Raw genomic sequence first — 10116 nt, 5'->3', positions numbered from 1 at the left:
AATCTCAATCTCACCCTTGTTCCCAGTTAGATCAGATAAAAGTCACAAACATATGTTTTTTTGCTTGAATCGTTATGAACAGCAGCTCCGCTAATTAATTTCTATCTGCCTTTCTGTTCCTACCCTGGGATGCCCAGGGTATCGAGGTATCTAGAGATTACACCAGCTCCAGCGTGGATCCAGCCTCATAGAAAAACTTCAGATGACCCCAACACCTGTGAAGAGATTATACTGACCCCTGCGAGGACCCCTGGCAGGTGACACAGCTGGCAAAATGTCTCTATATTGTAATCATTATGATCACACTTGTAATAATCGCATTAATAAGCTTCTGCCTGAAATTAATTCATGTTAGCAAGCTGTATGATTCTATTATCTTGAACTGTTCATTTGTGAAATGAACATTACTTGGACACATTCACTTTTGCTTTGTAATGTAGACACATGCATTTTCTGTAAAGCTGCTTTGAAACAATGTGTATTGTGAAAAGCGCTATACAAATAAATTTGAATTGAATTGAATTCAGCTTGCATCTGAGAGTCTACAGAGCAGTTTGTCTACAGAGTGACATCCTCACCCACAGACATAGACAATCAGATCCTGATACTATCAAATGCTCTGAAAGAATAAAAAAAAAAGTGAAATACCAGAGGAAAAAAACTGTCAAAGAATTATTCAGAACTGTTTAATGGATCAGAATTACATCCAAATTACCAGCAACTTTTTTTTTTAAAGCAGTATCACCACGGAGGATCGGGTCGGACAGCAGGAGTGACTGAAGTGTTTTTGCACTGGGGCTCAAAGCTAAGACTAGATTATGATTGAGGCTAATAAATCTGAATTGTATATCACCATGGTATTTCATTCTACAGAAATTTACAAAAGTAGAAACAGTTGTAGCCTAGTAAGAAACTGGATTGTGGTCTCACTGAAATTGACCAGTAAAACTACTGAAACCTGGGCACATCTCAAGCAGAAAGATTTCTTTTTCAGAAATGATGAACTTGAAGACTTCAATAGACAGCACTCTCAGCATTTATTGTTATTACAGTTCAGAGGCGGATTTACCCATTAGGCAAAGGTAGGCAACCGCCTTGGGCCCCCAAAAGCCAAGGGCCCCCTAAAATGCTTTTCATCTACAAGATACGCATTAAGCGCGGACATGCGAACAGTTGGTTTTTACGGTGTTTTATCACCACGACAACCATCTGCTTGTCCGAGTTGAACACACTTCTCGTGTATCCTGCTTGTAGCAATTGAAAATATGCATCTGAAGCTCTAATTAAATATTGAGCAACAGTGCGTATTATATCTTTATTGTTTTAAATGCTGCTTACTTATGCATAAGAACCCAAGTAGAGGACGCATACGCAGTTTGTTTGGTTGATATAATCCTTAGGTGTGTAAATGTATAATTTCCTTTTCATAATTTTTTTTCATTTTCATTTAAATTTGTAGTTAAAATAAGCATATTTTAAAGTTTAGAATTAGAGGTTTAGATTAGACTGGTAACTCATCACGGTCATCAGTGGACTTTCCTCCTAAATATAGGCTATATTTTTTCACACTTTTCTCATTCTCACTAATTCAGTGAATGAATGAAGGGAACCGACTGTCTTCAGAAAAGTTTAAATGGCATTTTCATTCTATCTGACAAAGTAGCGTTTATGAGCAGCACTGCTTTGTTTGCAGTCGTTACCGGGGAAACCGCTATATTTCTGATGTCCCAAAAGTGCCTCCTGCTGGCAGATAATGAATGTTCATTTTCAATAATCCAGTCTGTAGTTTTTGTTAGGACCAATGCGAAAATCCACCCACATAACCCCGTTTTAAATTAATATCATAATTTATACTTCAGACACATCTCTTTTCTTTAAAAAAAAATGTTTAAAGGCCCAATTGTGAGGTTTATCATTTTATAATTGATTTTGTTTTTGTGAAAACTGTAAATCAATTGCTATTTTGTGGTCTACAACATGAAAGAAAGCCATTATAACATGTACATGAAAAATGTATAAACATTGGACACAACTGTGGGGCACCATTATGCAGCAGCAAGCATCACAACAAGAAGGAACCTCAAGGCTAAATTTGTAAATGTGTGCAAATACATAGGGCCCCATTCATCTATTTTGCCTGGGGTCCCCAAATCTCTAAATCCGCCCCTGTTGCAGTTACACAAACTTAAACTAGCAATTCAGACACATAACTGACAGAACACTTAATTTCCAGTTCATTTTAAACATTGCATAAATATGTTTTCATATATTTAAATTTGGTTCAATCAATTGTGTTACTTTACCACTATTAGTTGAAATAGTAAATAATGTCTGCTACACCGTATGCCTGATCACTGCCAACATTACATATGTTCAGGTCTTTCATACTGACTTAAAAAATATTGAATTTAATAAAGACAAACAGACTGACATTTTCACACACCTTGGTACTTAAACCCCAAAGTATTGCAACTGGTGAAAGACAACCAAACAAATGCTTAGCTCTCAGCTTGTTGATCTTTACTGCTGAGGTTCTCATGGTTTTGCAGGGTGAACAAAGTGTGGAAGAGTCTGTTTCTCATTTCTCATGTCTCTGTGAAACATCAGAATCAGGTGCAGACAGATTCTCCATGTACTGTATAAATCTCTGGTGTGTTCTGTGTTTTTGAAAGAAAAACTGGCATCTATACTACTGAACACATCTTTTAAAACCTTATACTGCAGATCAGCCTAAACATTGTAACATGATAATAATTACATTACCCCAAGATGAAATCTGCATCATTGAAGTCAGTTCCCTTGTTTACATATAAATCTGTGACAGGAAACATAATTAAAAACTAACTATAGGCTTCATATATATAGTTGCATTGAAAGAAAGAAAGAAACCTGCACTTACCCAGGCTTAATCTTCACTATAGGACAGGAGGCATTAAAGAAAAGAAAATTATTTACATGACATGTTACATTTACAATCATGTAAATATTTAATATTATCAACAATTAGGATGTTAACTAGCTTTAGGAAAATTAAAACCACAGTGAGTAAATCAGGTTGTGTTTACACTGTATGCACAATTTAGATATTTTGACATGCATCTAAAATGGCCCACTTGTTTTCATAAAGTATCCTAATAATAATAAAATTTATTAGGGCGGTCATTTGAATAACATTTTTTGTGACTAATGAAATATTTTTTTAGTTAACATAATGCATTTAATATATCAGTTTTAAAGACAGAAAAATGTGGTGGTAACCCTGCTTAAAGTTAGTGTGAAACACCTTTGCCGAGGGTTAAAAGCATGAGCGTAAAGTGATATCTGTAGCACACTGTATACACTAATTTACACTTTAAACTTGGCATTGTGTACTATAAATATTGTTGGTTCCTGTCTTTAGCTCTTTTAAGTACCTGTTTGGATAAATTTTTTGACTGTTTGTTACTGAGCCATATAACTTTTTAATAAACCGAACACAGATTTCACGAAAATACATGAGTCTGGCTCATTATTTATGCTGTTAATATTCATCGAGTCATACATTTGACAGTCAGATTGATTTAATCAACTGAGTCTCTTTTAAAAATATGTTAGAAGATACTTACGGAAAGCACATATTTGTAAAATCATCCAATATAAGACAAAAACACATTCAGAGAGAAACACTATGACTCTCAGATCCTTCACGACATGCTCACCATTTCCTAAGAATTACAATTAAAATACTACATATGAAAACAGGAAAATTAAGGCATTGGAAAACAAAAAGGTCAAGCAATGTTTAGTAATTGCACTATAATTTGTTGTGTATATTTCCTAAAGACACAGTGTATTACAGTGTGTTAGATTAGATAACTCTGTGTGATTTAAAAATATTACAATCACTCACGTGCTTTCAGGATCAGTTCTGCTGTCAGTGAACCAGAGTTCAACAAAACAAGACCAACTGCTCCAAACATGAACATGATTTTATGACAGAGAGACACTCCCACACACACACACACACACACACACACACACACACACACACACACACACACACACACACACAACAAACAAATCAAATAGTTGCACTAATACATTAAACAATTGTTACCACTGTATGTTAATTTTAGTAGATTTCTTTTCTCTGTTCTACTATAGAATTGTATTTATATTCTATTGCTTTAACAGACTTAAGAGGGTTTTTTAATAAATATTGGGTAAATCAAGAAATGTAGAAATAAAGTGATTCATATTGTCAGCAGTCAGTAATTACATGCATTTGATCCTTCTTGGCTCGTCTCGGTCTGTTGTTGTCTCTGTGCTTCTGAATGTTCTGCCTCTGTGTAAAAACAAAAGTGAAATCACATTCAAAGGTCAAAAGAACAAATAACATGTTCAATTACTGATAATATGACACTATACTGTGCCTGCTACATCAAACATTAAGTGTAAAAAAATTGATTGTTGAAAAAATATGGTGAAAATATTTGAAGCATCAAGGCATGAATTTGGTTAGGATATATTTCAGAGTTTATAATTACATTTACGTGATATGATGACATTTCAGTAGCACTTCTTTTGGCCAACAAAGGTGACAGTGTGTGCAGTATAGAAAGTGCAAAACATTGTCTGGGTAACTAAAATAAGAATTAATTATCAAAGAATTAAAGAATAATTACTAATGAGATCCATGTGTATATTCAGTTAATCCTCAGTCTTGCTCATGTGATAAAAAAAAAAAATTCTAAAATGTATGCTTAATATTAAACTTGCAGAAATTTGATTCATACATTTTGCTTTCATTATATTTTATATATAACTTGTAAAATGTATAACAGTTATCTCATTTCTGACTTTCATAACACCATAGTATGCTCTTTTATAATTACAGAGTGTGGTTATAAAGGACATGCATTATGATGGATATTACCAATAACATAATCTCGGTCTTCAAAGGCCACCATGATCCTCAGAACTTCAAGAAATACAACCATAAAGGTCCACTGCAAGCATTCTGTCAATTAAAAAGAATTTATTTCTGTTCACCACAACATATTTAACTTTTCCATGATTCCCTTTATTCAAAATAAATAAACAGATAAATTGATAACACTTTAGGGACCAGTTCTCACTATTAACTAGTTGCTTATTAGCATGAATATTACTAGCATATTGATCCCTTAATCCACCCCATACCTAAACTTACCAACTACTAACTATTAATAAGCAGCAAATTATGAGTTTATTGAGGCAACAGTCATAGTTAATAGTTAGTTAATAGTGAGAATTGTTCCCCAAACTATAGTGTGACAAAAAAGGTAAGTATAGCATACCTTTCTCTCTTCCAAATATGCGTACATGAACATAGACCACTAGGATGCTATATAATGTTATCACTAATTTCCAGAAGCTAGCTGTGGAAAATACAAACCATCACAGTCCACATAATACAACTAATCTCAGATTTGATAGATGAATTGAACATTTGTAAATCACTGTTGAGCAAATATTATCCAACAGCATAACATTCATAAATCACAATTTTTTTACTTTTAATATTACTGAATTTAACTACACATTCGCAATAACATGCACTTACTTCGCATACACATAAGCAGTATTGCCTGAACCATTGGCGCAGCTAGAAAAGCTAAAACAAGATTACAGGTCAATTTTCAATTCAAACAAGATAATAGTACATAATGTCATGATTGCTCAAAAGACAACATACATGTTAGAATCAAATAAAGAGTCTATTTTCAGTTGCTTCATTCGTGTCATTAATGTAGTTTTTGTAAGTATTGCTCATTACTGTATTCATATTACTGTATTTAATAATCTAAGCGTGAAGGGAACTGTACTCAGGTGCAACTTACCTGGACTGGGAAGTCCAAATGAGGAAAACAGTAGGAGGAATTGTGCCAGAGACAGGAAATATAACCAGACCCACTTCACGTGCATCCTGATAAAACCTTAAAAAATTAAAATTAAAAAATGAACGGATGCTCATCACATCTTTTCTCATATAACAGAACTCCAACTATGAAAAGGACCATGTTGCTCATCACAACAGTAAGGATAACATTTGTTTGCTGGTTTGCTGGTTAAATGTGTGAGCTTTAGCTTCAAATGGTCAAAGAAAAGATCAAAATGTACACTGTAAAAAATTATTGTGATTTTAACAGTAAAAGACTGTAAAAATGCTACAGTAAAAACCTGTTAACTGGTTAACAGTAAGTTTCCATACTATATTCTGTGAATAAATGTAATTACATTTAATGTGATTTTCCAGTAAAATATTGTTAAAAATACGTTTTTTGGAAGTGAAAAACAAAAAGTCATTGTATAATTTATGGAGAAAAACCGTAAATTGACACTCCCAGAATTCCTTGCATGACACTTCATATTTGAGGTTTTTCTTATCAGTTGTGTACACTAGGGTTTAATCTTACATCTAATCTTGTTAAATTAATGTTTATTGCATTATTTCAGTATCATGTGTGTCACCATGATGGGGTTTAGTGTTACTGTGAATGACACTGTGCACCTTCTATATATAAGTATTGTCCTTCTCAGCTCATATAAAAGCTGTTTGTGATGAGCTTTGGTTCATTGTGTGACTTTCTCATCACCACCAGTTTTTGGTGGTTATCAGTACATTACAATGGTTCAAAATAGATATTAGTACTTCAATATGTTGGTTTATTAACATTACATCAGTTAATGAAATACGGTATTTTATTGTGAATTTAAGTTAAGTCTGTAAAACCTAAAATGTTGCTACCATACTTTTTACGATGAAGTTCTGGCAACCACAGCTGCCGGTATTTTACCGTAAATGTCACAGATTTTTTTTTACAGTATATGTAAACTATATGCTCACTCCCTTTCCTTAACTTTTGTTCTCTTTGCTGTTTCTCTTTTTCCTGCACTCTCTTTTTTTCTCAGCCTTCTGGAGCTTTTGTTTTTTTACTCAGCCTGACACTTATAAATAAGCTATACCAACTTGTGAAAACAAATAATTCAAAAACTCTTACCTCTACTCAAAATGAAAGAGAACAGCACAACACATCCATAGAACATTCCAAAAATTATGCGCCATGCAGATTTCTTATTTGCAGCCTTTATCCAGGCATCTATCAAAAAAACTGCCAGAAGAACAGATCAAAATTAAATGCCAAAACAGTAAATAAAAAAATATAAAAATGACAAGTGTAACTGCAAGAAAATGATAGACCTTAAGAATGAGTGAATTGTGCAATGTTTGTCAAACAATTTGTCGTTTTGATTAAATAAGGATGTTCTAATGTATGTGGAGATCACCTCATGAAAAAGCAGCACTACATGAAATTACGCAAAAACTGCAAAAGTACCTAATCTTATTTCAGAATGATGAATTTTCCCCCCCATATTTTAAATTCTCACCCCCATTGTTATTATTAAAGCACATTAAATGGTATGAAAGGCAGACTGTGCCCATTTTATATGAAGTAATGAAAAGCAGATTAACCATTTCCTTATTGAAAAATGTCCCCAAATTATGTGTCAAAAGTAAAAACAGAAGTGATTTGATTATGATTTTAAATGTTCACAATGGCAATGCAAAAAAAAAAAAAAACTGCAAATATTAAAAAAGTATGTGAAAAAGATTTCCTTCTCAATGCTAAAGCAATAACCATGACACAAATAAAAAATCAAAGTCCTACGTAAAAACTTATTAAGTTATTATGGGCTCTAAAATGTGCTGCTCATGCAGTATGTTTGAATCCTGTTTAAACACCTAATACTTGTCAACATTAATTATAGTTCCAGTCCAACTATCACATAGCCCATTTATTTATTCTTGTAGCTCAAACTGTAGAGTATGGCTAGCAATGCTGATGTCAAGTTTGATTCCCACGGAAAGCATAAACCGATCAAATGTACAACTCACATAATGAAATGTAAGTCACTTTTGATAAAAGCATCTGGTAAATGCATAAATGTAAATGCTGTTGTGCACCTCCTCAGACTCTCTACCTCTTTTAAACAGTGAGGCCCACCTACTGATTATCATAGAAGTTACATACTGGATGGCTTTGAAAATGAAATTGTAAAATAAAGAAAATGAAATGGAAACTAAACTTTACATTTTAATTTAAATATTTGCTTTTTCAATTTAATATTGACAGTCTAGCCCCAATATTGTTGTGAAAATGATTTGTCAATTAATTTTCAAAAAATGAGATGGTTTATGTTTTTTTTTTGCTGGTCATTTTATCATTTCAACCTGGCAGAGTCTGCCTTTCAGGTGTTATAATCAATCAATCAATCAATCAATCAATCTATCTATCTATCTATCTATCTATCTATCTATCTATCTATCTATCTTTAATGGAGTAATGTGGAAAAAATGCCCTACAAGCAGACAGATATCATTTAAATTTGTGAAATGCTTTTAATTGCTTTTAATGTGAGAATAATGTCCATGACTTCTGCTGTGCAAAATTCGGATTTACCCACCTGAATAAACAACGACTGTGAAAACAGCTAATTCTCTTTTTCTACTTGAAAACTTGATCCATGTTTTAAGGTTGTCTGTAAGCACACAACATTACACCCAATTAATATTTTATTATAAAGCTCAACAATGTTTGTTAGTTCTGTCCTGCTTGAGTAAATTGTATCCCCCTCTGTTGGCAAACAGACAAATTTTAAATATTCTTATTCCCAACATATCAAATATTAAAGCATGGTCGCGAGTCACCCTGAATTCCTCGATTTTAAAAATGTGTTGTCTCCATGTGTTCAGCTTGAGTTAGGCATAGAACTCTTAGCCACATTTCAATATTTTACATCATGTATTTAACTAACAGCATTAATCTCTTAAAATATGTCAAGTGTTAAAATGTCATCATCAATATATTTCTCATTGAAAAAAATAAAATATTTAGATTGTAAACATACCTTGAAGATAATTTAAATAAGACAAAGCCCAAATCAACATTAAAGACCTCAGAATATTAAGAGCACAGCAAGTGATGGTCTCATTCAGAAGTTCTGGAACAGAATATTAAATGATGGGTATTAGATGACATGAGACAAAAAACTGTCTTCTCATCATGAAAAATTAGCACTACATTACAACACTTAGAAAATCTGTCATATTCTTAATATTGTTCTGTACATAATTACAATATCTAAAATGCTAAACTACTGTACTGCACTCACCTTCAGTAAGAACCCAGAAGATAAAGGCAAAGAACATACAGATGTTTGGATAAAAGACCAGAGAAAGCTGAAGATTCCTGATTGTTCTGCTGGTGACTGGAAGATGTAAAACAATCCCAGTTAAATGAGACACTTACAGATACACATACAGAGTCAAGTACCACAAGTGAGAACAATTCTCTTCCAAACACACCTGTGTTATTTGATCTGCAGTAGATCAGAGAGCAGAGCAGAAGCACAGCTCAAAATCCAGCAGCAAAACAGAAAAAAAACACAGCTATGTGCCAAGAAGAGAAACCTGTGAAACACAAACATCAGGGATAACATTTACATCTGCACTGAATCAATTTGATAATAGGTCATCGTTTCCTACTGGGGAATAATTATGAAAAAATTACATATTTTATATACAGGTGCATCTCAATAAATTAGAATGTCGTGGAAAAGTTCATTTATTTCAGTAATTCAACTCAAATTGTGAAACTCGTGTATTAAATAAATTCAATGCACACAGACTGAAGTAGAAATGAAAAAGGAGCCGTTTTCTCATTTTTCTACTTTCAATATTAAATCAAAAAACGAATGATCGAATGATACACGGATTTTGCAGCATCATTATGTTACTTTTACACAGAGATTAGTAGGTCTGTTGGTAAAATCTGTTGACTTTAGCAATCGTTGTTAGATTAGGCTATATGCCAATAGTTAAACAAAATGTTAGCAAAATCAAACTGTCATGGTTATGTTCTGTTTTGGTTCTGTTTCTGCCTCCACATTACCCTGAGTCCCCTCCTCTATTAGTTTCCATGGTTTTTGATTAATTTGCTGGTTAGTCATTATTAGTTAAAGTCCCATGAAATCAAAATTAAAGTTTTTTGGGTGTTAGTATCAATATGTTAGTCTTAAGGTTATCTATAAGGC

The 10116-nt window shown here is 33.1% G+C and overlaps 2 protein-coding genes across 3 annotated transcripts in view; both read right to left on the bottom strand.

The window, feature by feature from the left end:
* Positions 1-10116, bottom strand: part of LOC107716256 (uncharacterized) — a 90134-nt gene that overhangs the window by 15088 nt on the left and 64930 nt on the right. The gene's annotated exons all lie outside the window — the stretch shown is intronic.
* On the bottom strand, positions 3506-9470 carry LOC107716266 (uncharacterized). Of its 2 annotated transcripts, XM_016522647.1 has the most exons (12): positions 9389-9470; positions 9196-9291; positions 8932-9024; positions 8488-8562; positions 7023-7133; positions 5862-5957; positions 5585-5635; positions 5319-5399; positions 4916-4999; positions 4259-4324; positions 3890-3985; positions 3506-3704 (listed from the first exon to the last, which is right to left on the bottom strand). In XM_016522647.1, exons 2-12 carry the CDS (start codon positions 9230-9232, stop codon positions 3580-3582), a joined length of 915 nt encoding a protein of 304 aa, XP_016378133.1. In that variant the 5' UTR covers positions 9233-9291; positions 9389-9470; the 3' UTR covers positions 3506-3579. The 2 variants fall into 2 exon arrangements, with proteins under 2 accessions (XP_016378133.1, XP_016378134.1); XM_016522648.1 differs by lacking the exon at positions 8932-9024.

This window comes from Sinocyclocheilus rhinocerous, unplaced genomic scaffold, assembly GCF_001515625.1.
Source record: "Sinocyclocheilus rhinocerous isolate Xijiao unplaced genomic scaffold, SAMN03320098_v1.1 scaffold960, whole genome shotgun sequence".
Classification (NCBI taxonomy): domain Eukaryota; kingdom Metazoa; phylum Chordata; class Actinopteri; order Cypriniformes; family Cyprinidae; genus Sinocyclocheilus; species Sinocyclocheilus rhinocerous.
This window is presented reverse-complemented; position numbering and strand designations above follow the sequence as displayed.

Excerpts from the sequence above, each read along its gene's own strand:
- LOC107716266 (XM_016522647.1), bottom strand. The coding sequence starts at position 9,232 with ATGTTCTTTGCCTTTATCTTCTGGGTTCTTACTGAAG. Across the intron at positions 8,563-8,931 it reads TTATTTAAATTATCTTCAAG|ACAACCTTAAAACATGGATC; the intron begins GTATGTTTACAA and ends GTGTGCTTACAG. Across the intron at positions 5,400-5,584 it reads ACTGCTTATGTGTATGCGAA|CTAGCTTCTGGAAATTAGTG; the intron begins GTAAGTGCATGT and ends TATTTTCCACAG.